We start from the raw sequence: 27,950 nt of genomic DNA, 5'->3' as shown, positions 1-27,950 counted from the left end.
AGACTGTAAGTATTATAGTTTCACAGTGACTATGATCATGATGAGTTTCGATGAAATAAAAATGTCCACTAAAGTGTACACCCAGATTACTAAACTATTAGATCTGTCATGAAGATAATACAGTCAATATAAATGTATTAGTCACCGTTTATGTATTCCCAGTCGCGCCGGTTTACGACATAACGAGCTCTCGGCCTATAAACGAGCTCCCGGACTATAAAACGGAGATGGCTATCTGAAATCACGCTACAGCACTCCCGAATTATAATGCGATGATGTTGTCGGGGTGTTAAATTAATAAGTAGCTTGTACAGGAACTACCTAAGTTTAGACAAAGTACGTGAGGTAAGTACATACATTGTGGCGTACTCGTGTTAGCCTACTGTTCTACTAAATAATCTAGTGTCTCCTCTGGAAAGGACCGAAAACACTTGCCAGCCTAGCAGAACTGACGAGTTGACAATACAACATGCTTCGTAACGTATCATAGGATTCATAGGTAGTTATTACTTTCTGTCCCCCTTCCGTATTTGTCCGGCTTATCGATGCCCCCAATGTCCTTCGATTTAGATTTGAAAACTATGAAAAATTCAATGTACTTATTTAATTTGAGTGAGACTAGGGACTACTCTAGTAGACACTTAGACAGCACTCGTTTGTCGTTTCTGTTTTTATGACGTTCATGGATATTTCGAAAACTTATTTTAATAATTATTGTATACGGATCTGAATAAATAATTGGATATGAAACCGAGAATTCGCATTTTTTTTACTCGTTTTTGTACAATTGTATGCGAACCAACTTATTACTTTTAAGCAACTAGCCGATCCAACAACAATAGGCGTGACGACTAAATAAAACTAATTAGACCATCAGTTAGATTATCAAAGAATATTAGACACGTATTTTTCATTTTTTCTCGTAAACGAAAAATTACGACGGTACAATGCGTTGAAGTTTCGCGTGACGTCACGCCTAGGTACAATTTTTACTTAGAAGTGACGTCACAAGCCCCCACTCCGGAACTTTGATGCTCTATATCTTTCAGTGGCGGGGCGTGAAAATTTTCGTTGGTAAAGCCGGAGGGGTTTTTGGAATCTGTTTTGTATGGACTTCTAGAGATACTAGAGAATTTTAGGGAACCCGTTGGGAATCGAGTTGTATCGACGCTCCGCCACTGATATCTTTGTATTTTTTCATTAATTAGAAAAAGCGAAAAATATGTGTTCAGTATTTTTGGACGATCTACCTGACGGACTAAACAGAATGCCATTTTTTGAATGTAGCCGTCATCCCTATTGTATAAATAAAACGCTCACGCTTCTCGTTTGTCGGCAGGCATGAAAATGACAATGTCACCATTGTCCTCCTCCCCCACAATGAGCGCCCGCGTGCATAGGAAGGTGATGCGCGCGCCGCACAAGCGGCAGCTCCCGGGCAAGATGGCGCACGGAGGCAAGATGGTGCACCCCGGGAAAGTGCATCCGGGCAAGCTGGCGCACCTGGGCAAGTTCGGCCGGCTGCATTACTCGCACACGCACGCGCGCCCGCCGGACCCGTGCGAGAACAGCAACGACAGCGGGCTCGGGCCCGACCACGATCAGAGACATAACGCGGTCAACAGGTAAGGCAAGCTTGGTGTCACACAACGTAAACTAAGTCTCAGAAGTTACTGGATGTTTGACGGATTTCGTCTTTAAACTGAACATTTTGGATATTATCTTAATCAGAAACCTAAGTTAAAAAGATTGGGACAATTTTTTTAAAGCCATCAGGGGCCCATTTCTCGAAGCTACAAGTTACAAGCGAAAGTTTCCAACTTGTCATATTAGACATTGACTACCACTTGTAAATTGTAACTTGTATTAGCTCATTTAGCTCCGAGAAATGGGCCCCAGAAATATATATCATGATTAAGCGCCATGTTGCGGAACTTCATTAGAACTATTTTCTTCATACTAATCTGAACTGTCACCGCATACATCAGAATAACAGCGCCCTCTTGACATTAGTCATATATTTCTTATCAGGCTTTACATAAGGGAAATGTCACGCTAAGTCAAAAGTCAATCAATAAAGTGAACATTCGTAAAGGGCTAAGTACAGGCTCCGGCAATAATATCGCACCTAAAGAAGGCCGCAAAAATATTTGACACAATCTTATTTCCAGCGCCATAAGAGCGTGTCAGATATACAGCCTTCTTTTTGATGTCATTGTACTGTAGATTTAACTATAATATCACTTTATTAAATAACAAGCATTAAGAGTATTTCTCGATTATACTCTACAGTTTCATCGTTGACTTTTGAAACTAGAACATGAGATGATTTTTTTTGGAAACACATTGTAATCAATATCTGTGGTACAATTCAGTAGTATTTTTGATATTCGTGGCGCTAGAGGCGCTAAAGCACTAATAAAATAAATCCGCCAAATCATTGAACAATTAGCCATAAAAGCTAAATTATCCGACACAGATTATTTTATTACAAATCACATAAAGAAATAATCTATGGAATCACACATTACTTTGCGGAAATCCATGATAATCAAAACCAATAAGATTACTTCGCGGAATAGGAACACTTAATTTACGGATTAGAAAAGTAATTTTCTTGATTTTGATAATTCAGATTTCCCAATTTCGTTACTATAGGGAATGTTACGGCAAAGTTTTGCGCTAGAGTTTAACACATTACCGCACACGCACAATAAACCATTGAGTAGCTACGTTATACGTTAGTTCGTATGCATTAATCAATTTTTTGGAAAAGTTATATCTATGATATAGATGCAGCAAGGTGATTTGTTTACAGAGGGTCTGTGGCCTGTTGTAACTACGTTTGACGTGTTGCTTCTCTGTCACACTTACGTGCGAGTTCACAAGTGCGACAAATGTGTCAAATAAGGTTCGCGGCAGGCCCTCCTCAATGAATGCTTTTGACATGTATCTTTAATTCTTTATCTAGGTAATCATCGAAAAAACCATCATTTTCATACAGATATTGTAAAACACCAAACAGAAAATGTGACAAATCGAGAAACGAGAGCAAGAAGCAAGATTTACGCGTGTAGCGACCATCATGATGCAGAAATATAACGTTTTTGATGAGTAATTTACGTTCATTTGCCATAATTTGTTAGTTACTAAAAATACCGGGATCCCGGTATTACTAAATTAAATACCGGTATTGAAATGTGCCCAAAAACAGGCGGGATCCCGGGATCCCGAGATACCGGGATCCCGGTATTGGAAGCCCTAGTATAACCCCGAGATGGTCCCATTGGCACCAAGTCAGGGTCTGATGATGGGATCTTGGAGAAATCGAGGGAACTCTTCAAATGTTATAGGCACATGTAATGTTTTTAGTGTATTTTTCAAAGGTACACCAGTATTTACGCCTGACGGTAGTAATTTTATGTGGCTGAGCTGATGATGGAAGGTCAACTCCTCAATGGTTAGGAGTTAAAGGATAATTCTTTCACTACTGTACATATATTCGGACTGATACATATAATATCACTAGGAACCACTAAAAATCAACAAATAAATTAACTTTTTAACAAAAAATAAAACCGCCTTCAAAAATAAGCGCGTTACAAAACACGGAAAAACTAAAAAGCAAAAAATAATAAACCTTTGAATTCAGATTTCTTATCGTATTGCAATAATCTAAACATCCAAATTATAAACAAATCAATTATTTCTTTTTCTACGATGTTATTACCGGTGACTGTACCTACTTACTAATGGCACACCTCGGACACTGGCGATCAAATATATGAAAGACGCGCGTTCCTAGCACACAGTCTAAGCTCGTGTAGGTGAACGCGTACCATGCTTGTATGAGTGAAATATGACAGGTCGACTGTTCGCGTTTTTGACAGGCGGTAACTGTGAGGTAACTGAGAGGGGGTGGGCGGCACTTTCAGCGGGGAGCGGGAGTGGCCATACTGTACGATAGTACTCTTTATTATACTGTGCTAATGGACTAGATTCTATTATCTACTTTGAAAGACTGTATGTGAGTAAATAAAACGTTAAAAAATAAGAATTACACAGGTTGTTTACTTCATCACCAAAAGAATGATGAACATTTAGTGATTTCTGAGACTGACAGAATACCGGCGTGTGTCAATGCTCTCCGTTATACAGAAATGATGTGGCAACCTACTCTACAAAAATACGAGCATGTAATCAATTTCAATTTAAGCAAAAAAGTTCAGTTTCATAATTGACACGCCCGGATTTCGTATCTGTCGGTAATAGGTACAGATGCACCCCGGAAAGTAGGAGTCAGATCGAACGGACTCCGTTTTGCCGAAAACAGACACGCCTGCGTTTTGGTGGCATTGAACTTGACCAGATTGTCGTCCCCCCACTGGGAAACGCGACTAAGGGTCAAGTTCGCTCGCTCAACCATGGCCTCTCTCTGTGAATGTATGTCGTCCCTGCTGTCCCCTGCACCAGCTAAATATCTCTCAACAACCGTACTGTCGTCTGCATAGCCGACAATGCTGGGTTGCAGCATGTCATTTATGTGAAGCAGGAAAAGGGTTGCGGAGAGAACAGACCCCTGAGGAACACCGGCGTCAATGGCCATGAGGTCCGAAGAGCAGCCATCAATTACCACTCTGATCGACCGTTCACTCAGGAAGTCAGATAGCCAACTGCAAAGGTCAGCAGGGATGCCGTATGCAGGAAGCTTGCTAAGGAGACTTGCGTGCCAAACCCTGTCAAAGGCCTTCGAGATGTCCAGTGAAACAGCAAGCGCTTCACCGTTCCTCTCGATGGCTTCGCCACAGCGGTGCGTGACATACGCTAGGAGATCTCCAGTAGACCGACCCCGGCGAAAGCCATATTGACGGTCACTGAGCAGATCGTTTGTCTCGAGGTAAGTCAGCAACTTGCCGTTAAGTACCCTTTCCATGACTTTACAGAGCATGGAGGTAATGGCGATTGGTCGGTAATTGCAGGGATCAGCACGACTACCCTTCTTGGGTACTGGCTGCACGTTTGCAAGCTTCCAGGATTTCGGAACCACTCTTGTTTGGAGAGAGAGGCGGTACAGGCGTGTCAGTACAGGAGACAACTCAGGCGCACACTGTTTTAGAACACGTGCAGGTATACCGTCTGGACCATTAGCCTTATTCACGTCAAGAGTCTGCAGAGCTCGGCGTACCTCATTTTGCCGGATAGCAATTCCTTGCATAGAGGAGCTGCACTGAGGTAGCGTAGGTGGGAGTTTTGAGCCTGCATCGAGACGTGAATTGCTCGCAAACAGAGAAGCAAACAAGTTTGCTTTCTCCGCCGCGGAGTGGGCCAGCGTACCATCCGGTTTCTGCAGAGGTGGCAGTGTGGGACGGCAGAAGTTGGATTCGACCGCTTTCGACAGGGACCAGAACCGCTTACTACCGGGAGGGTAGGAGGCGAGCTTGGCCCCTATACGACTGATGTGGTCGAATCGAGCCTTTCGAAGCACCCGTTTGCAGGACTTGGCAGCAGAGTTAAAAGCTTTCTTCCTCGCGCGCACCCTCTGTGCTCCAGCTTTTGAGTCGCGGGCTAGTACCCAAGCCTGGTATGCAGACTGCTTAAGGGCCACCGCCCGAGCACAATCCGAACTGTACCATGCCTGGGCCCTCTGATCGAGCGATAGGTCGGAGAATGGAATAAAATATTCCATTCCCTGCCGAATCACATTCGCAACAGCCTCAGCAGAACACGAGGGGTCACCCGAGGAAAAACAGACCTGCTGCCAGGGGAAAGACGCATAGAAATGCCGCATCTCATCCCAGTCTGCTGACTCGTATCGCCATACCCTCCTCGTGCCCCTAGGGCAAAGATCAGGAGGAGAGTGGATCGACACGGATTTCACCAGACAGTGGTCGGAAGATCCCAGCGGAGCGGAGACCGAAACCGAGTGCCTGTCCGGATCAGTTGTCAGCAGAAGGTCAAGGCAATTGGGTGTATGACCAGGAACATCCGGTACCCGCGTCGCAACATTTATTAGCTGGGTAAGGTTTAGCGACACAGCAAATTTACGCGCTTCCCTTCCAGCGTGGCAAGTTTTCTCGTACGGGAACAGCCACTCCTCGTGGTGGGCGTTAAAGTCCCCGAGAAATACGAGTTGAGCTGTAGGGTACCGTTGTTGGGCTTTATCTGCCATCTCAGTCAGGTGATCAAAGAGCCTGGTTGTCTCCTGGTTTCCGCTGTGCGATCGGTAAACACAGGCATACAGAGCTTTCTCTGAGCCTGTGTCAACCATAATCCACAAAGTGGAAAACCCGGAAACCTCAAAGCAACGGAGACGCTTGCAGAAAATGTCGTCGCGGACATACACACAGACCCCAGCATGTACTCTAAACTTATGTTCAAGTGAGTAGCCTGGGTAGTTGAGGTATGTCGCGTCAGCCGGGGTTTTTATTTGCGTCTCCGTCAAAAAGAAAAGGTGCGGCTTCTCGGTTTCAAGATGGTGGTGGACCGGGTCGATATTTGAGTGCAACCCCCTGATGTTAGTGAGGTGCACTTTCAAAGGGAGGAAGTGCCGCCGGTGTTTGAACCTATTCTTTTTGAAAACTTTCATTTTTTTTTTTTTAGTGTGGGTTGGGAGAAAAATGGCTGTCGAGGTGTCGCGTTTACCAATTGGATCACTTGAGTTAATCCGGACAGTGAGGAGCTCACTTGGAGACTGCGGGGACGCCCGAGCCCCCCTGAAATAGCCCACCGGGTCCTCCCGTCCAGTCGCCAACTGGCACGTATATGTAGAGTATTGTAGAGTCTGTTCGGAAAGAGAAGAATTGTGGAATGTATTAGGTTGAAAAGGCCTTATACCGGGTGTCCCTAAAACCAACGCCAAAATGAAAAGGGGTGACAGGACATCTCATTAGCTATCACACCCAAATAGACCAGATTTTAATTTACCCTCAATTTTTTCAATCTATAAAACTTGAGATGTCAAAAGCATTTCTTTGGTTGTCGCGTCATAGGTGAGATGTCCTATCACCCCTTTTCATTTTGACGTGACTCTTCATATATTCTGTGACTCTTCATTTTCCGCACAGACTTGTGATAAATGTGCGTTGTCTATGTTAATTTATTTATGTCTGTGGTAGTGCACGCTTCTTAGCACGGCTTGTTCATTTTAACCCTTTCATTGCCTCAGTACTAATACGGCATATTAGTAAACGCATATGTGCGTTGTTGGCAGTAAGCTTTAACTCATTTTTCATATTATTTACATATAAAGCTTGGTTATACTATACTACTATTTGTTGTGAATAAATGTAATGAAGAGATAAATATAATGACGTAATTTTCGTTTCAAACAATTTTACATTTTGATTATATCAATAATAATGATTAAAATCAATTTGAATAGACTTGTCAAATTATCTCTTATCTGCCTTTGCCTGGCAAAAACAAAGTAAGCTATATTTTACTCTATCGATCTTTATTTTTACCTAAGCTGACAATTCACAACGAACGCATACAATACAATGATTTTAAGGGAAAAGTACATCTAAGTTATTTTAATACAAATATCCCAATTCACAGAGAAATATATTTTACATTCGTTGCAACTTGCGACATTCCATCTTATTTATCGTTGCACAAAATAAATGAAGCCAGAATACATTCGGAGTACAGAATTATTCTATATTTATATAATGTGTGCATGTATTCAAAGTAAATAGTTATACACATACGTAATTGTAACTTAAAACAAACATATGGCAACAAACAATCAGATAAAATCTAAACATTAATTGTTACTCAGAATATGAATTTTATAAACAAATATTGGACCTTGTTAAAAGTTATGCGAATAAATTTATATGAAAAAGTAAACAAAAAAGTTATTTGAATAGTTCACTGCATCAGCCCCAATCTTCTATTGTTGCGTAACAATATCCGAGGTTATTTATAGATAAGTGACCTGACATTCGAATAAATTTACACGTATACATACGCACTGTGTTACGCAATCGTATCACTGATACCAATATCAGTAGGCTTATCGGTGTTGTTAATACCACACATACCGAACACCAATCTACTTCCTTGTGCAGATGCTGATACAGGCAAGGTCATAAATATAGATGCGAACAGAGTACCACAAACATGTATCCACGACTTTATTCCTTAGACGTTAAGGTTGTGGATACATATTTGGGGCATTTTGTCCGCATCTATGTTTTGTACCTTGTTTGTACCTACTAATTATCCGGATCACACTTCGTTTCCTTACTTAGTATACAAAGTAGTCTAAAGTTGGTGAGTGAGGTTAGCCTGAGGATGAACTAACCCTCGTAAGCGCTGAAGTATTAAAAATAATGGGGTTGTTCCCGACCTACATAACGTTAAGCAGGGTTGAGCGGTCTCATGGCGACGACTTTTCATAATTGTATAATCAGATAAAAATAATGGCAGGTAATTAGATTATATGTACTTACGTATTAAATGATAGTTAGAAGATACGGAATTCTTGGCGTTTGAAAATATACATACCTACTTAATATGATTAGCTGACGATCCATGTGAAAAATTTGGTTTGTTAGTATTTACATTTATTTGAATATTTTGTAACTTACAACACCAAAAAGTCCCAAAAGGCGCTTTGGAAAAAAATTATAATGAAATAACATTCGTGGGGTGGTTTTTGAAGGAATCCTCCGCCTCTGATGAGATGCCAAGTATTTTTCGACCCGCTTTCTTAATCTCAATGTTTACTCAAACCTTTACAGTACAAAAAGTAAACATTATCGTAAAAAGTGTACGAAAATGGCTTTAATCTCGCAAATTCCGCGGCCTTCATCTAATTTAGACAGCCCTGCGTACACGCACCGACGTTACGAGTTACGAGCATAAGCATTAAGAGTAACTGCTTGTAGGAGAGCTTTTTTCATGTAAATAAACTTAAGTGTACGGTGTAGTTTGCTATTTTTATTTTACTACACTCTAATCACGATATTTTTTCTATATTCATCATTTTATACTACTGGAAAACATGAGTGAATGATGCTGAAAAACTCAACTAGGAGAAATTAAGCTATTCTAATGAATATTCATATAACAGAAGACCTAATATGCACACGAACAAGATATGCTATCTCAAGGCTATCTTCATTGAGCTCTATCTTACATCAACAATATTCCAAAATGAACTGTAACCGCAAGGCTGCAAGGTTGATTGCAGCTTCGTGTAATTTATCAATTTGCGTAGACGCATGCCGTGGCGCGTGCTAATTTGTATTTTTGGCACGTTGCCACCGTGGAGCTACGAATAGTCGTATCTCACCACGCAGTTCATATTGACATACGACATTTTGACAGAAAGCGCTGTGACTCAGCACTACTGCTTTATCTATGGATGTCTATGTGTTTTACGAGCCTTATGTGTATGTGTGAATGTTTATTTCGCGGAAGTTGACCGAAATGTAACTAAAGTTAAGTTGGAATGGGTTCAAAGGCCATGTATCTCCATTATCTCCAATTCTCCACTTGGCAAACTTTAGCGCTTCCCCGTGATCCAGTAGCATTTTTAGGGTTCCGTATGTCTGTCCGTCCGTCCGTCCGTCCGTCCGTCCGTCCGTCCGTCCGTCCGTCCGTCCGCGGATAATCTCAGTAACCGTAAGCACTAGAAAGCTGAAATTTGGTACCAATATGTATATCAATCACGCCAACAAAGTGCAAAAATAAAAAATTGAAAAAAATGTTTTATTAGGGTTCCCCTCCCTACATGTAAAGTGGAGGCTGATATTTTTTTCATTCCAACCCCAACGTGTGATATATTGTTGGATAGGTATTTAAAAATGAATAAGGGTTTACTAAGATCGTTTTTTGATAATATTAATATTTTCGGAAATAATCGCTCCTAAAGGAAAAAAAAGTGCGTCCCCCCCCCCTAACTTTTGAACCATATGTTTAAAAAATATGAAAAAAATCACAAAAGTAGAACTTTATAAAGACTTTCTAGGAAAATTGTTTTGAACTTGATAGGTTCAGTAGTTTTTGAGAAAAATACGGAAAACTACGGAACCCTACACTGAGCGTGGCCCGACACGCTCTTGGCCGGTTTTAAATAAGAGTGATCTACCAAAATTCTGACATGACGACAATGTGTCGTGATTCTGATAACTTAAAATTGAATGGGTTAAGTAATTAGATGCATAATAAATTAATAACATTTTAAATTGCAACATTATTATCTATTCATTGATGGTTTAGTGATCATAAAACAGCGTCAAGTTATTTGTTATTTTTACTATCAAATTAGCATACAAGTTTCTCTTTATTAAAAAAACTAGCGCCAGTATAATATAAGTATTATTTTACGTTCTTGTGAATCTAGTCACTTGAAAAAGGCATGACTATAAAAAGCATTCTGGGGAGTGCGCTCAAGAACTGCACGACCTAATTCCTCCTTCTCCTTTCCATCTTCGGACGTCCAGGCGAGGGGAACGAATGCACCCGTATGTGGTTAGTGTTCCATTTATCCGCACAAAGCGATTTGCCTCATCCTTTGTAATGCGGACTGCAAAGGAGTGGAATGCGCTCCCAGCATCGGTGTTCCCAGAGAAATACGACCTCGGTCTCTTTAAACGTAGAGTGAATAGGCTATAAAAAAAAAAAAAAAAGCTCATAAAAACTTGACGCGTTTACGTTTTCTTCGATCGTTTTGCTAGGTTCGATTTGAAAGAATAAAGAGGTATACACAATTACACATATCACAGTCATATGTTTTTAACGTTGTTGTGTGTTTGGGACAAATCCGGCTCATAATCGATATTAGATATTGCGTTTAAAACCACTATTTGGGTACAACCATACCAATATCTAAATATCTCAATTTGTACAGAATCTTTATATCCGACTACAACAATGGTGCCAGAAAGCTTCTTGTTATTTGCAATTTGTATAAAGATTATCCGTGCACACATATATGTATGATTTACAATAATCACAAGTAAAATAAAGAATAATAGACAAAAACTTATAAATATTTCCAAAAAAAGGGCATTTGGGTTGACGGTGCAACCTCATTGCTGACCTTTTGCTATATAAATGCTCACGTGACCACCGAAGGCTTTCCTCCATCCCCAGTTTATAGCCCCCCTGCGCTGTTCCAATTGACCCCATTCGAGAACTAGTTTAGAGGTAAGCCCGCGTATTGACGTCAGGCTGACGTCAAACGACGTCGGCCACTTATCGTTGCGGTCACAATCTTAGCTTGATGGTTGAATTAATTTGTTATCTGCATTGAATTAGCTATAAATGGACCAAGGATTGTGATGGATTGACAATACTCGATAATTAATGGTACATCTTGTATTTTTTTATGTTGTTTGTTATGTTTTACTTTGACTAAATCTGTCATTTTTTTATGAAATAAAAATGAACTAATAATACATTAATTTTGGTAACTATGGCAATATGTGAATGTAACCTTTATAAAATCTGATTTTCCTATCAAGTTAATACGATTTGTTTTATCTTACTTATCATGTATTTTGTTTCAAAGAAATTTAAAGCTTTAATAGTATTTTATGCAACTGGTAGTTAAAAGAGGTCAAAAAAACCGGCCAAGAGCTTGTCGGGCCACGCTCAGTGTAGGGTTCCGTAGTTTTTCATATTTTCAAAAACTACTGAACCTATCAAGTTCAAAACAATTTTCCTAGAAAGTCTTAATAAAGTTCTACTTTTGTGATTTTTTTCATATTTTTTAAACATATGGTTCAAAAGTTAGAGGGGGGGGACGCACTTTTTTTTCCTTTAGGAGCGATTATATCCGAAAATATTAATATTATCAAAAAACGATCTTAGTAAACCCTTATTCATTTTTCAATACCTATCCAACAATATATCACACGTTGGGGTTGGAATGAAAAAAAATATCAGCCCCCACTTTACTTGTATGGGGGGTACCCTAATAAAACATTTTTTTCCATTTTTAAATTTTGCACTTTGTTGGCGTGATTGATATACATATTGGTACCAAATTTCAGCTTTCTAGTGCTAACGGTTACTGAGATTATCCGCGGACGGACGGACGGACGGACGGACGGACAGACAGACATGGCGAAACTATAAGGGTTCCTAGTTGACTACGGAACCCTAAAAAGGTGTGTGGCGTGGGTAACAATTTGAGGCGAAGCCGAAAATTGTTAATAAAGACGCCACGAGCATTTTTTGACTCAGTTAAACACCGTTGCATACAATACTTTTTCTACGACCCCGCACTTATCTACTTTGAAAGAAAATTATAAATTCAACAAATACCTACTTTCAGTCATCTTAGCTATCTAGTGGACCACACCACCTACCATTTTGAATATGCAGTTTGAGTGCAAACATGAAAATAAAACTGTCTATGGTATGGTTCTCTGAATACTGGCCACTAAGACGAATCGAGCCGCGTCGAATCGAGTTCTCATACATTTGAATTCGATTTCATACAATATTTTAATTTTCTACGATGAAGTGAGTGGTTTGTTAAGTTGGTAGCAATGTTTTTATAGAACTTTAACAGCTATATCGTGCTACTGCTACAAAATGTTTTCAGGGTATAGACTAGATAGACTTGTCCTGACAATCGTTTATGATATCTATCTCTATCGGGTTTTATCGCTTTCGTTTGGCGTCGGAAATTCGTTCATATAGGGTTTTAAAGTTCGACCTTGTAACTCACGAATAACAGTACGGGAGTAGAAAAAATATTTTAAAATGTCTAAAATATAAATAGGTTCATGATATGACTGTTTATTGATATACCTACTTTGTAAAGAAGCCCAACGAACAAAGGTGTTTTTATTCGTATTACAAAATTTCAAACACGTTTATTCTTATTAAAATCATTTGAAACATATTTTAAACACCATTAACATGACTTAAAAAGACCAATGTTCTTAATACCTATCGATATGATACATCTCATGATAATGATATCTAAGAATACATTTTTTACCGCCATCAACGCGCATATGCGTTCTCAATAGTACAGAAGTGTAAACACAGAGCTAGTGCAAACGTAAAATAAACGTAATCAATATATAATACAGTTAATTTACATTTAAAATAAAAAATGCCCGTGAGCTTTAAAAACTTTAAATAAATCTGAATAGATTTGCATAACATATGAGTACCTATCTTTTTCATCTCTAATGTCCTACACGTGCTAACAGATATTTTTTGCTCTGCCATATTTAATTTATGTATAGTTTAGTTAATATGGCATTAACGGTGTAAATGGACGACTGAAGCGTTAATGGTGTAAGGCAATGTAAGCACTTTGGATGTTGGTGAGCAGGCTAAATGTATTAAACTTATTATGAATCTAGTAAAAACGTATCTACAATTGACATACATTGCTACATTGAAATATCTTGTGAATTGGAGACGAGTTCAGATGAAATATCCACTGGGGATTCAGAAACATCCAAGATCTACAGCCTTGTGAATGTCATTTCATCATTTTACTATTTTTTTTCAACGTATTTTTGGGCCACCCTGTAGTTGATTACCACAAATGTCAGTCTACAAATGTTAGTATACTTATTACATAGATAAATAAAAGCAAAACGGGGGAGAAATCGTTCTTTATATGTCTTGGTATTCCTTCTTCTGCATAAGTACCAGAGGGAGAGCAGCCTATTTTGGTATTTCTCGTACTCTTACGAGACGTCAAAAAGTACCAGAAAGGGAAACAGTAGTAACTATACAAATTAATTCCGAATATTTTCTTACTCGCACAATACTACCTGTTGCGCTCAGAGGATCGACCGCCTCGAACGCGCACAAAGATCGGCTGGCGTCCGGCTCCCGAAAGTCTTGAATAAAAGATGCTGCGCAGCCGCCGATCGTCATTCGATAGCTAGCGGTCTAGCTCGGGACACGTTCGCTATCAAGGGGGACCGACAAATGAGCACGGATTGCGAACGTCGCAAAGTGTCGCTAATACGTACCGCCCTGCATCATATTCGGTTGGCCTACAGGTTGGAAGTGGGGCAAGGGGCGACAACGCCGATGCGTACCGCCTTATGCTCACAAGTTTTATGTTTTGTAGCTAGAAACTTCACTGGTATGATTTGTTATTGTAAGTAAAACAAATAAATAACTGAATTTGTTTTTTATCATGCAGAAACGTCCCGAGCGATATTACATATTTTTAAATTAAAAATAAATAAATAACTGGTTAATATTTAGTGTCTCATTCCATTTCCTACCATATTAAATTTTCACGGGTATATTAGGTGTGTACATTAATAAATACGTGTATTTTGAGTACGCATCTACGGTTGCTTGCCTCTTGGGTTTCTGTCTTTTAGTGTTTTCTAATGTAATGCTTTACACATTTTTTGGGCAAAACTGTTCTAATAAAAAGAGATATTTATAGTAGTTTAGCAAAAAGAATTCAAACTAAGTAGCTAAAAATTGTTACTTTTAAAATGTAATTTAGCTACATCGCTAGTAAGCACGACGTCACTTCATTGTCCTTATGATATGATAATGACTTATAATTACGATTTTACATACATTTTGGATTCTTTCTGCTAAACTACATTGAATTTACAAAACTACCGGACACCACAATCACACGAACCATACAACGCATCAATACATTAGATACTCGTGTGTGCAGAGAACCCGAGGAGTGGGAGCGGCGCTCGGCGGCGGTTAAGATAGAGTGCGACGACGCGAACGACGCGTATGCGTTCCCGGCGCCGATGCAGACCGCGCCCGCTACCGCTACCGCGCCCGCGCCACAAGCTGACGCTACCGTGATGCCCCCCGTGTAGGTTACATGCTAAGTATACTTTACCTTGTAGTTCGGTGGGAGATTCTGTAACAGTAGCGGGGAGGGATTGGTTACTGTAGTTTATTTTAAAGTAAAAACTACATCTTATCGTCTCGAGTCTCCGTCAATCCATAAATTATATCTATCAATAATTGTTAATTTTACTCAAATATTCAGTGTATCAAATTAAAAAAATATTTATTTATTTATTTAACCTTTCTTGCACAAAAGAAAATCTTCAAATACAAAAGGTGGGCTTAATGCCATAAGGCATTCTCTACCAATCAACCTTTAGACAAAGCAGAGAGACTATGGGACAAATTAAAGTGCGTTTTAAAATTTAATATGTTTTAAAATTAGCAGGCATGACAGAAGAAAAACATCTATTTCAAATTTTCGACTGCATAAATTAAGTAACACATACAAAATTCATAACTATCTAACGGCATATCGATTTACACTTTTCAGTTAATTTTGAACCATCAAGCTGTGTGACTTGTACCTATGTTATATATCAATATAAGATAGTAGGTAGTAAATCTTATACTATTAAACGAGCAATTCTTGTATATTTATTTACCGATCATCATCATCATCATCATCGATCATCGGTATTTTATTTATTTATTGATACCGACGATCTCGGAAACCGCTCTAACGATTTCGCTGAAATTTGTTATGTGGGGTTTTCGGGGGTGAAAAATCGATCTAGCGTAGCCTTAGATCCCGGAAAACGCGAATTTTCGAGTTTTCATGAGTTTTTCGCGCATCGATTCCGCTTAGCTCAGTCGTACGGGGTCGGTCTAATGTACGCAGATAGATCGTAGGTGTCCGAATTTAGGGTTTCGAATCCCGGCCAGAAATTAAGTTTTTGTTTTTTGTCTTTTTTTTTGTTTTTGTATTTATAAGAGTTTTTTTTTATCTAAAGACGTGATATATTAAAATAGAGCCGAGCGAAGCTCGGTCGCCCAGATATTATCATATTATACTGTGTGAGACATGATATGGAACTAAAACAAGTTAGTGATGAGATGACGAGTGACAGAGATGTATGGAAGAGAAAGACATGCTGCGCCGACCCCAAGTGACTGGGATAAGGGCAAGAGAATAATGATGATACTAACAGCGCAATCGAGCTCCGCTTCCGCGTGCAATAATAACTAATTGATTATTAACCTTATCAATGTGTGTAAAAATGCATGTTCACTGCATGTGATTGTTGTCACAGCGCATTGCTGTAGCAAGTTCACTTTGTACTAAGTATGTCATCTGAGAATCAATTAGTGGCTAATCTTCAGGTTATATTGCATCAATCTACACCTAAAAATAAGTACCTATACTGTACCATTTCAAAATGTTGTGATATAAATATTGCATCTTTCCCGTATTAGTCAATGCACGTAGCGGCATACTTAATAAATAATTCTTGGCGCCACGGGCATGAAAATGCATGACGACATTGCTGGTTCTTGGCACTCAAAGGGTTAACGTGTCATGAAAATCTACATACGTAGGTAATGTAATCTATACGTAGGTAATATCAGATCGCTCGTTCAAGTTTTATTTACACGTATCAACAACACTTCGCATTTGATTAGCATATTCTTAGACCTCAGCATCTGCTCAGGCCTAGGCAGATGTGTGATCGATATTTGTATGTATATGTCGGCGGTCGATCGTACCGGCAGATCGTCAAACTCTCAGGCATATCGTGAAACGCTCGACTTGGCGCAGATTTTCTCGTCTCTTGAGTCGACAATACCTATTTCTGGGTAGTATATACCTTGAGTATCTGAAGGAACCCTTATAACATATCCTGTGTTGGAAATGTTGGAATCCATCTGCTTTATTGCGACGCTAGTCCAAATATACTCAGGATCTTTACGATCTGCCAGCTCTTTAGACCGGCCGCTGACATAATTATAGACCACGAGTGTTCAGTGCACTAGCCTAAATTCTGTAAGCTGCATAGTTATCAAACAACTCACATATCATATGTTTATGTCTCCGACGCTATACTTACAGCGGTTGCAACAAGCGACTTGTAGTATTATCTACGTGTACCTATGTAGGCGCCTTAGAGTACCCAAACGATAGCTTGTAGACGGCTAAGTACGTATCATGACTGCTTGATTACGTATCATCATGATAAATCATTGTCTGACATTATTTGCTACACGAAACGACGGATACGATAGTTGAATTATCGTCTATCGTGTAGCGTCACTGTCGCACCTACACTGATAGAAAGAGGCAGCCATGACAGCATGATAGAAACACTATCATCTTAGACCCGCTGGATGGTAATATTAGTTTTGTAATTAAACCTTTTACCTACTATTACTTAATAAAAATCTTATAAACATTTTTTCCTGTCGGACTCTCTATTTATAAGACTTAAAGGACTTTCACCTTTGAACAGCTTATCAGAAATTTTAAGATTACCAGTTCACCGAACGATATCAGCCAATTTACATGCAGACAATCTGAGGGCCCCTTAAACTATATCTATAATGCAATTACATACTAGTATGTATCTGTTCTTGATCATACTTTTTAACCCCCGATGCGATAACGACGGGATGTTATAAGTTTGACGTGTCTGTCTGCCTGCCTGTCTGTGTCTGTTTGTGGCATCGTAGCTTCCGAACTGATGCACCGAATTATATTTAGTTTTTTTGTTTGAAAGCTGAATTAGTCGAGAGTGTTCTTAGCCATGTTGGATGAAAATCGGTCAGCTATGTCGCTTTTTTTTAATTAATTTTTTTTGAAAGGTTTTCCATCGTTATTACTTATATTATTTTTTATTTATAATTTACCCAATGGTTAATACTGATTGTGTAAGTTTAGTGAATCACCTAATACGATTTCTCTCTTCCAGAATACGAGCAGGTTGCAGCATATCTAGTCCCAGCACCGAAACAGAGACAAGACTTAACTACCCCGACTACCGGTCGTGCGGCAAGCTCGGCAGCGGGGGCAAATACGCGGGCGGGGGGAAACTCGCCGGTGGGAAGCTAGGGGGTAAACTCGGGGGGAAGTTGGGAGGGAAGTTCGGGGGAAGTTGGCGCAGGCGCTGGCGCGGAGAAGAGCGCTGGTGGCGATGACGCAGGGCGCGCCGGGGCTGGCCGCGCCGCTGTCGGGCCGGTCGAGAGACGGCACGGTGGAGCTTCAAATCCTGTGTCAGCCGGAGACGCAACACAGAGCCAGGTGAGAGAACTAGTTTAACTTTTGATGCTGGACGCTTTGTACAATGTCACACTGCATATGAACATGGTAATTTATTGGGTTGGCACAAAAGTAATGAGATACTTGGTTTACGTTTTATATTTTTTTTATTATTATTACAATACAAAAAGCTTAGTCGATGATGTAATCACCATTAGCAAAATGTTGTTCAACTCCACCTGTACATCATGGAAATCATTGAATTGTTTACCCCGCAAATGTCGTTTCAGGGCTCTAAACAAATGAAAGTCTGATGGTGCGAGGTCTGGAGAATAAGGTGGGTGGGGTATCGTCTCCCAGCCCAAGTTCTGCAGCTGTTGGCGAACGGTAGATGCGACATGAGGTCGAGCGTTATCATGTAGTAAAATTACAGTGGCTCGTCTTCGTCGTTTTTTCTTGATAGCAGAAGATAGTTCGGTGAGCTGTGTTGAATATTTGTTAGCGTTTACAGTTTCATTGTGTAATAGTTCATGAAACAGCATGCCTTGCGAGTCCCAGAAACAACAAAGCAAAACTTTTAAGCGGTTCTTTTGACTCAGCTTCGGTTGAGTTGGTGGCGTTTCTTCTCGAGGCAGCCAAAGAGCACGACGTGTATCGTTCTCATAATAAATCCATGATTCATCTCCCGTAACCAGATCAGTCAAAAACTCTTTACGTCGGGGTCGCAGCAAAAGTGATTGACAGATGGCGACACGGACTGCACGACTGGCGTCGGTAAGGATGTGCGGTACCCATCGAGCCAAAACTTTTCGATACCCAAGCTCATGCAGATGGTATTCCACAGCGTGGTGACTGCAGTTAAGTGCTTCCGCTAATTCACGAGTAGTAGCATCAGGATTCGACTGTAGTTCGCGGCGTAAATCGTCATCATTGAATGCAGGTGGTCGCCCTGAGCGTGACTGACTTTCAAGGCTCCTGTCTCCTGATTTAAAACGGTCAAACCATCTGGACACCGTGGCATGGCTTGTACTTCCAGCGCCCAATGCAGTGTTGATATTGTCAGCCGCAGCCCGCGCACTGTGGCCTAACAAGTACTCGTATAAGTAAAGTGTTAAACTTGTCGCTCGTCCATTTTATTTCAATCTAACTAAACCAATCACGAGGGCGGCTTTATATACTCTCACATTAGAAGTACCTAGAATGTTCTACAACATACTAGAATATTATCGAAAACAATTAACTTAAGAAAGGAAATGTATAGAGTTTTGTAGAGTGTGTCATTACTTTTGTGCCAACCCAATATATTCAGGCTATGCTTAGGCAAGGTAAGGTAAGGGATTCTCAAGACGTGCTATTTGCACAATGGGCGGAGCGTTTAAAGATCCCGGGACCCAGCCGGGATTTGGTGGCTGCTGTTCGACCTGTTCTGCAAGAATGGGTCCAACGAAGACATGGCGCACTCTCCTTCCACCTCGCACAGATCCTGACGGGACACAGCTGCTTCGACAAATATCTGTGCGAGATGCTGGGACGAGAGCCGACAACGGCGTGTCACCATTGTGGAGGAGCCGTGGACACGGCCAAGCACACACGCGAAGAGTGCCCTGCATGGACGGAGCCTCGCGCAGCCCTGTCCGCGGCAATAGGGGGTGACCTCACACTGCCGACACTAATCCGCCGCATAGTCGACAGTGAAGAGTCATGGGCTGCTGTGACCTCCTTCTGTGTCACCGTAATGACGCAGAAGGAGGCAGCAGAGCGATTGCGCGAGGACGACGCGGATAGTCTTCCTCAGCGCCGCAGGAGGCTGGGCAGGCGGCGAAGAGCCTACGCAGGCAGAATGCTGCCGCCCTAAGGGGAACCTGCGGGTGGTGGGTCGGGAGTCCCATCACTCGCTTGAAGAGGTTCCGAGCTGGAAGGCCCTCCAGTGTTCCGAGGTGCCTTGGACATACCCACTGGCTTTCTCCCGGCCAGTGGGATCCATAACGGATTCTTGCTTGCAAAATAGTTTTCTCCGATGTCAACCAACTCCGTCCACTTTATTATTAGACACTTCATTGGTCTTTATACTTTTTATATGAATCTCATCACTCCCTATTATACCTTGCATACCTCTGCGTATCTTACATATTATTAGATTGTGCTTATATATTTATTTTTTGTCAGGTATCAAACGGAGGGCAGTCGAGGAGCCGTGAAGGATAACTCGGGGAACGGGTTCCCAATAGTCAAGTTGGTGGGCTATGACAAGCCTGCGGTGCTACAGGTGACTATTACCACAGTATAATAAAGAGTACTATCGTATACTATTACTGTTTAACATAGGCGTTTTTAGTGCTTTACTTGTAGGTTTAAAATTTATTAGACTTATATTGACCGGGACCATGATTACCTTTTTGATTTTTATTGAGGTCCCGATATTGCAACGCAGTTCATGCGTAGACACAACACAACTTTGACGTTCACCCGCCGTCTTCAGTTTCCCGTGATTGACAACTGCGTCGAAATATCGGAACCTAAATAAAAATCAAAAAAGTAATCACGGTCTATATCCCGGTCAATATAAGTCTAATTAAACTACTTAACCGTGAATCATTTAACTCTTATTGGTTTAACATTTATCCAAAAAAGATAGTGAATACCAAATTGCTAAAAAATATAATGTTTAAGTATATGAAGTGTCATACTTTTATCATTCGGTTAATTAGGTTGATGTAGTATTTTATTGTATTATTGTTATCTAGGTACATCTATACCAAACTATTCGTAGTTAGTAACTACGAAACTACACTGCCCTCGTAACACAGGTACACAATACACACATTTGTTACAAGGGCAGCCCTTATTAGTACAGGCTATTTTGGACATGTTCGTATAAAAATATTAACGTTGACCGTGACTGTGACCGTGGTAAAAAAAACCTTCTGACGGTAACAACCTTTTTAGGGTTCCGTATATTACGAGTAAAAGGATAAAATAGAACTTCACTTTTGTTTACTTTGTTTTCCACGTGTATTGAAATAAAATAGAGATACAAATAAACAAATAGGTAACTAAGTTTGTTTAATGCTTTTATATTTACCAAGTCTGACATTGAACTTTTAAGTATTTGAAGTATTAGATTAGAAGGAAAAAATGGTCCGAATTTATTTAAAGTCTTGATTTCAATGAATGATTTATTATGTACATGTAATTGATGTAAATGTAATTATTACCTTAGATGTTTCTTCGATTGTTTTAACATAACATTTATACTTACGGTAATATGTATACCTGCTGTCTCACGCATGTTCCTACAGTAAGCTATAGTTAGACACCCCTCCCTCTTTGTATACAAACTTCTATGGGTGTACCTTTTCTTTGCAGCAATACTGACGTGTAGGTGCTTAAATTCAATTGTTTTTTCTCCAGATTTCTAGCTTATTGCTTACTTCCTGCAGCATTATCCATGTTTCACAATTATAATTAATTTTAACTATAAAAACTCCCGTGAGACTCAAACATATTTAAAAATATTTTACATGTTAAGTCGATATAACGTTCGACATGTTCGCTACTCTTGAGAAAGATCCTCGGAAATGGATCGAAACATGTCGAACGTTATATCGACTTAACACGTGAGTAACCCGCTTAAAACATTTTTAAATAATTAATTCTCTCGTATTTTTGTCAGGTTTTCATCGGTACGGACACGGGTCGGGTGGCGCCGCACATGTTCTACCAGGCATGCCGGGTGTCCGGCAAAAACTCCACCAGCTGTAAGGAGAGGAAGGAGGATGGCACAGTCGTCATAGAAATAGACCTGGAGCCGGCGCGCAACTGGCAGGTCACCTGCGACTGCGTCGGGATACTCAAGGTGAGCTTAGGAGACAAGTTGTCAGTGACACTACCAGCTGTAAGGAGAGGAAGGAGGATGGCACAGTTGTCATAGAAATAGACCTGGAGCCGGCGCGCAACTGGCAGGTCACCTGCGACTGCGTCGGGATACTCAGGGTGAGCTTTAGGAGACTAGTTGTCTGTGACGCTCCACTGTACTTGTTACCATACCAGGCATGCCGGGTGTCCGGCAAGAACTCTACCAGCTGTAAGGAGAGGAAGGAGGATGGAACAATGGCACAGTTGTCATAGAAATCGACCTTGAGCCGGTGCGCAATGGGCAGGTCACCTGCAACTGCGCTGGGATCCTCAAGGTAGCTTAGGGGCAAAACCCCACAAAAGTGTATAAAAGTTCAGCTATTATTACTGCTGACTGTACTTCTCTTTTAAGAGGCAATTAATTATTGAGGTAGTTATAAAAAACTCAAACACAATTATACGTGTCATACGTTATACTTTTATGTAAAAGTAAGCAATAAAGATATTGATTGATTGATTGATTGAATTACTTGGTTATCGCTATGAGTCCTAGCCCTAAGTTACCCAACACAAGAGCTTTATATTTGTAGTCTAGTATAGCTCTTAGACGAAACGTAACTGAATTTAATATGTCCGTCGCCCGGGGTTACACTCCTCAGGCGCTTTTCGTTCGAAAGCGATACGCGTACCTATTATTTGGTTTTCTTCCATGAATCTATTTGGGATATATCTTTCAGATATTAATAGAAAAGTATTGTGAATTGTCAAGTTAGGATTCAGTATAGAATAGGTATTACTGAGTTGGAAATCAAAAAGCTGCACGGCAGTTTTCGGCGAATGCGAGTTCTAAGTTCGAGGCGAACTACTAGTATTATTAACTGATATAAAAGTTTTGTTCACCAATTTAATTTTTTTTAATTACCTAGCGGGATATTATACCTCTAGAAGTAGCGGTAAGAGCGTGCGACTTACGATCCGGAGGCCGCGGGTTCGAACCCCGGCGAACCAATGAGTTTTTCGAAACTTATGTGCGAAATGTCATTTGATATTTGTCAGTCGCTTTTCGGTGATTAGTCCTTTTGGCACAGAATTGAAGTACTTACATACCATTGCTTTTGGTCTGTTTTTCGAAGCCAAAAATATATTTCATCTTCGCAAGCTTTTCGTAAGCTTATACTGGTAAGTACTAAAATGGGTGTCGCTGTGAAATTTCCACTAGTCAATAAATCAAGTTGTTCAAATATGATAGTTTAGAGCTATCGGGGTCGTTCGCCGCTTGATTGGCAGATGCAACAAAGGGAATCAATTAATATCGGCGTGATGTATAGTGACACTATCGCGAGGTGAACGCGATGCGAGCATTGCTTTTAACGGACGTACGACACATATTTATTTATAATTGGTTATTTGGGAGTATTTTTGGAATTATGTTTTTCATTAGGCTCAGGCTTTTACACTAGGAAGAGCAAAATTACTTTTCCAATCGATTAAACACTGGTCTAACGGTCATCCTTAGTCAAATGCATCAATAATAAAATCTAAAAATATTGCCACATTGCAAAATTATCAAAGTATATGACTTGGACAGGACAAGTACGCCTTATAACAACCGGTAAGAAGCATAAGGCAATATTCATTTTGCAGAAGACATTGTATCATTACTATTTTCTTTCATAATAGTTCGAACGTAGGTATACTATAGTACTACAAATTCTCCGCATTTATTAAGTTGAAACATTTAAACAAAAACTAAATCGATAAAGTTTCATATCTCAATGACATTGAAGAGTATATTAAATAATTTAGCAAGTCGACCTATCTTTGAAGAACCAGTATGTGATATTTTAATAGTTTTCGGTTAGTTTTACTTGACCCGTACCGACCCGTGCATTATCGTCAAAACATTACACAATCGCCGAATCTGCGTCAACCGTTCACGTGAGTGGGGTGTGTGATGTTGTATAAACAGGAGATAGCCGTCTGGGGTGAGGCTGGTGTGGTTAGCAACATAATTCTCATATCGCTGCTGATCAGGCTACGTATTGCTTCTTTGAAAACTTGGTGGTTGGCTGTCAACTGAGACAAATGGGGGCATTCTTTTTGGATTTGGAACATCATTTAAACTCGGCAGTTATTCGCATGCGTGTTTCACTAATTGCGGTATTTGATCGGTCAACTGTATTGGATGTAAGCTCAATAGCCTGCGTGCCGTCTAAATGGGTCCTGAGTTGTTTAATAAAAGTTTCACAAAGCTTTCCAGAAGTTAACCTTGAACTACTTCCTCATTCTCTAAGTAGTAAGTACCTAAAAGAAATAGAGTATTTTTCAATGGCTTGTGTGACATTGATACATGGGAGCAACTTCAACCCCAAAAAGATCTATCGATAGACAAATTTAGGTTAGAAACAAAATGGTAAAGAGCTTTCAAAATGAGACTGCAATAAAGCTGGAACCTAGGGTTTTTTTCCTTAGAGCTTTCTGCAAATATTACCCTACTAACGTTCAAATTCAGCTCGTGCCCTGGCCTGAGAAGCTTCGAGACAGAGGTGAAGGCCGGCGATACGTTATCGGCAATTTTGCGGCTAGCAACACGTGAACAAGGCACTAATCTCAAGGTACAAGTTATATAATGCTTCGTTAAGTAATTAAGTGAAGTAATTTTGCTGTGTATACTGTTGTTGACAGTGATAAATAGTCCAGTTGCCTGTACTGAGTGTATGTAGGTATGCGCTATGTTTCTCAGATGCAAATCATAGGAGTCTATCGTACGTGGTAAAAACTTATGGAGATAATATTTAAAATCTTTCTCTTAAGATTTCTAGAGCAGTCAAGTCTTTATGAACCTTGATAAAATAATGTGTAAGTAAAGGTACCATAATTACCCTTAATGTGAGCTACATAAGACAAGAAAGAAAGAGAGGGTTGGACCACGATAACTTTTCATGTGATTTTAGGCAAAAATAGGAGCATGCACTCTGAATGCCAAGTCTGTATTAAGTTAGACAGCATTTTATGAATTAATTAGATTTTTAATATCCCCTAAAGTGGTCATTGCGTACTCTTCATTGCTAAAGGATGGCACAGCTCTTTGTATAAGTAAAATTGTTAGTAAAATGTCCGTTTGTCCCCAGGAGCGGAACGTGGACGTGGAGCACCGATTCGGCGAGCTAGGCGGGCCGGCGGCGCACGTGTCGCGCGGCAAGAAGAAGTCCACGCGGTGCCGCATGGTCTTCCGGACCGAAATCGTCAACGCCGACGGACAGACGGAGACATTGCAAGTCTGCTCCACGCAAATCATATGCAGTGAGTCACCTAATACACACATTAAGTAGGTACACTGTTTAATGGTCTTCCGGACCGAGATCTTCAACGCCGACAGACAGACGGAGACGCTGCAAGTCTGCTCCATACAGATCATGTACAGGGACCAATTTACCGGATTACCGGTGTATGCCGCCAGGCAGCAACTAAAACAATAAGTCTGTCGAAAATCTAAGAGCTTCGACTTGTTAAATATCAAAAGAGTTAATAAATTTCATTCTAATATATTGGGTATTTCAGTTTCATTGGATATGTGAATTAAGTGTTAAAATACGTACTGGCGCAGTCATTTAAGAATCCACTCGAGTTAATTCTAATTTGGAATGGTTAGAGGAAAGGGGGCGGAGTTTATTAAGGGAATATTGACTTGTACACACTCAACAAAATCATTCTGGAAAAAGAAAAAGGGCTAGGCTTCCCCTGATTTCCATGATTTTATGTGTATTAATTTACAAACATCGCCATACGTTCCTAACCTAAATTATTTTTCCAGCGCAACCTCCCGGAGTACCAGAAGTGTGTCGGAAGTCCCTAGTGTCCTGTCCGGCGACGGGAGGCCTGGAGCTGTACCTGCTGGGGAAGAACTTCCTCAAGGAGACGAGGGTCGTGTTCTGCCATCGACAGGACGGGCGTAGCGTATGGGAGGACGAGGTGGTTCCTGACAAGGAGTTTTTACAGCAGGTAACCAGACTGCTTCAATCTGATAGCTCTCTCTAGTGGCTTAAACGGTAACTTCCTCAAGGAGTAGAGGGTCGTGTTCTGCCATCGACAGGACGTGCGCAGCGTATGGGAGGACGAGGTGGTTCCTGATAAGGAGTTTTTACAACAGGTAACTAATAGACTTCAGTCTGATAGCTCTCTCTAGTGGCTTTAATGGTAACGGCCTCAAGGAGACAAGAGCTGTGTTCTGCCACCGACAGGACGGGCGCAGCGTATGGGAGAACGAGGTGGTTCCTGACAAGGAGTTTTTACAACAGGTAACTAATAGACTTCAGTCTGATAGCTCTCTCTAGTGGCTGTATAGGTAACTTCCTCAAGGAGACTAGAGTCGTGTTCTGCCATCGACAGGGCAGGCGCAGCGTATGACAGGAAAAATCGTGCCTGACAAGTTGTTAAATTCTGTTACCGAGAACGAGCCAGACTCAGGTGACTTGACTGTATTTGAGTGAGAGTCTAATAGTTTTTAATGACACTGCTGGAAGAACTCGTAGAAAAAGACATCAGAGGATGTGCAATTGAGCAACTTTAAAACCCGTCTCAAATAGTTTGATTAATATTATACTTAAATCCTGCTTTGTGTGCGTCAACAAAATAGTTCTGAGCAGCTTATCTTTAGTAAAGTCCAATTTAAATTGCCTCGCCGTAAAAAACACATTAATAACTGCACCGAATCGAACCAAAACATGGAGACAGATAATCAATAGCGGATGAAGGCAGTGGATAAATAAATGAGAGTGTGATTAGTTCTAATACTATTTGGGAAAAACCTTACTCGTAATCAATATCGATAAGAAATAGACTACGTATTGGTCAGTAAAAATCTAATAAAGGACAACATCAGAACCTAGCTTTTGTGCATTTTCACATTATCCGATCCGATATCGGATGTTGGACCGATATCCCATACATTAAAGGCGCCATATTGAATTTTTTCCATTGAAATCCTTCTGACATCCGATATCGGATCGGATAATGTGAAAACGGACTTACACTACCGATTTGTTTCACATACTTACTGCAACTATGATCGGAGAAATGCTTTTCGAAATGCTTTTTTAAATTGAAAACTGAAAAGAACTGAAATCGTTGCTCTTAAAAAATTCTTACATTTTAGTCCACAGACGATAGAAAAAGTAGTTTGATCTCAACTACAATGGCAATAAATGAGGCGTTTTAAGCGAACCGTGCCGGATGAAATTTGCACACTAAACTTTTTCAATTGTTTATTTATCATGATTGTTTCAAGAATAGAATTCGTTACAGACGCACCTAGTGTGTTGCGTGCCACCGTACATCCGCACGGACATCACGGAGCCGGTGTCGGTGCAGCTGTTCGTCCGGTCCGGCGGCAAGGCGTCCGAGCCGCACTCCTTCACGTACACGCCGCCCGCGCTCGACACCGGCCCGCAGCACTGCACGCGCCACCACACGCAAGGTAAACCACCGCGACAGGAGATGGCTTGCGCTTTTAGGTTATGCCGCCATTTTGAGACGACACATGTCGGATTTAAAAAGTTGGACTCTTGTTTGTGGTTTGTTGTTTTTTTTTTTAATTAACATCGTAGTATTTTCTTTTAAGTAACAGACTATGTGAAGTCGAAGAACAAGATGGCGTCATTGCTACTAACACATTAATGAAATCTTGTTTGAATAACGCAAACCGCCGACAAATTTACAATAAACTAACTACAACATAGCATAGCATCGCTTTCTTAAATTAACATGGTGTATATTTATCAAATAGCTGTCAATGTGGTTCGTACATAACTATAGAATATTCGTCATGTATAAAGCTAGATATTACACCAGCTTTATAAGTGGCTTTGTGTACACTAATGTACTAATTATGACTATTTATATGTGTATATGTATTTAATCTCGAAACAGTATCATATGCAATTATACTATTAACATTACGGGAATACCTACATACTAATTATAAAGGTTTTCCCAGATTATTCACTAGATTCAGAATAAATTATTGATTTTAATTGGTTATATCAGTAGCTAAAAAGTAATTTATATAGGCAATCTGTGGAATTCATAATCTGATGATATGCATTTAATTATTTTTTAAATTCTATATGAT

The 27,950-nt window shown here is 40.3% G+C and overlaps 1 protein-coding gene across 1 annotated transcript in view; it reads left to right on the top strand.

Annotated features, from left to right (window-relative positions):
• The window catches only part of LOC125227398, a 98,485-nt gene that overhangs the window by 62,138 nt on the left and 8,397 nt on the right, over positions 1-27,950 (top strand). The window contains 9 exon segments of the mRNA XM_048131706.1: positions 1,340-1,625; positions 14,642-14,794; positions 17,679-17,907; positions 17,910-18,007; positions 20,132-20,231; positions 21,639-21,821; positions 24,952-25,123; positions 25,635-25,822; positions 27,125-27,296. Coding sequence (XP_047987663.1) covers positions 1,340-1,625; positions 14,642-14,794; positions 17,679-17,907; positions 17,910-18,007; positions 20,132-20,231; positions 21,639-21,821; positions 24,952-25,123; positions 25,635-25,822; positions 27,125-27,296 — 1,581 coding nt within the window.

Source organism: Leguminivora glycinivorella, chromosome 6 (assembly GCF_023078275.1).
Source record: "Leguminivora glycinivorella isolate SPB_JAAS2020 chromosome 6, LegGlyc_1.1, whole genome shotgun sequence".
NCBI classification, from domain to species: domain Eukaryota; kingdom Metazoa; phylum Arthropoda; class Insecta; order Lepidoptera; family Tortricidae; genus Leguminivora; species Leguminivora glycinivorella.
Note: the sequence above shows the minus strand (reverse complement) of the source record. Positions and strands in the feature narration are given on the sequence as shown.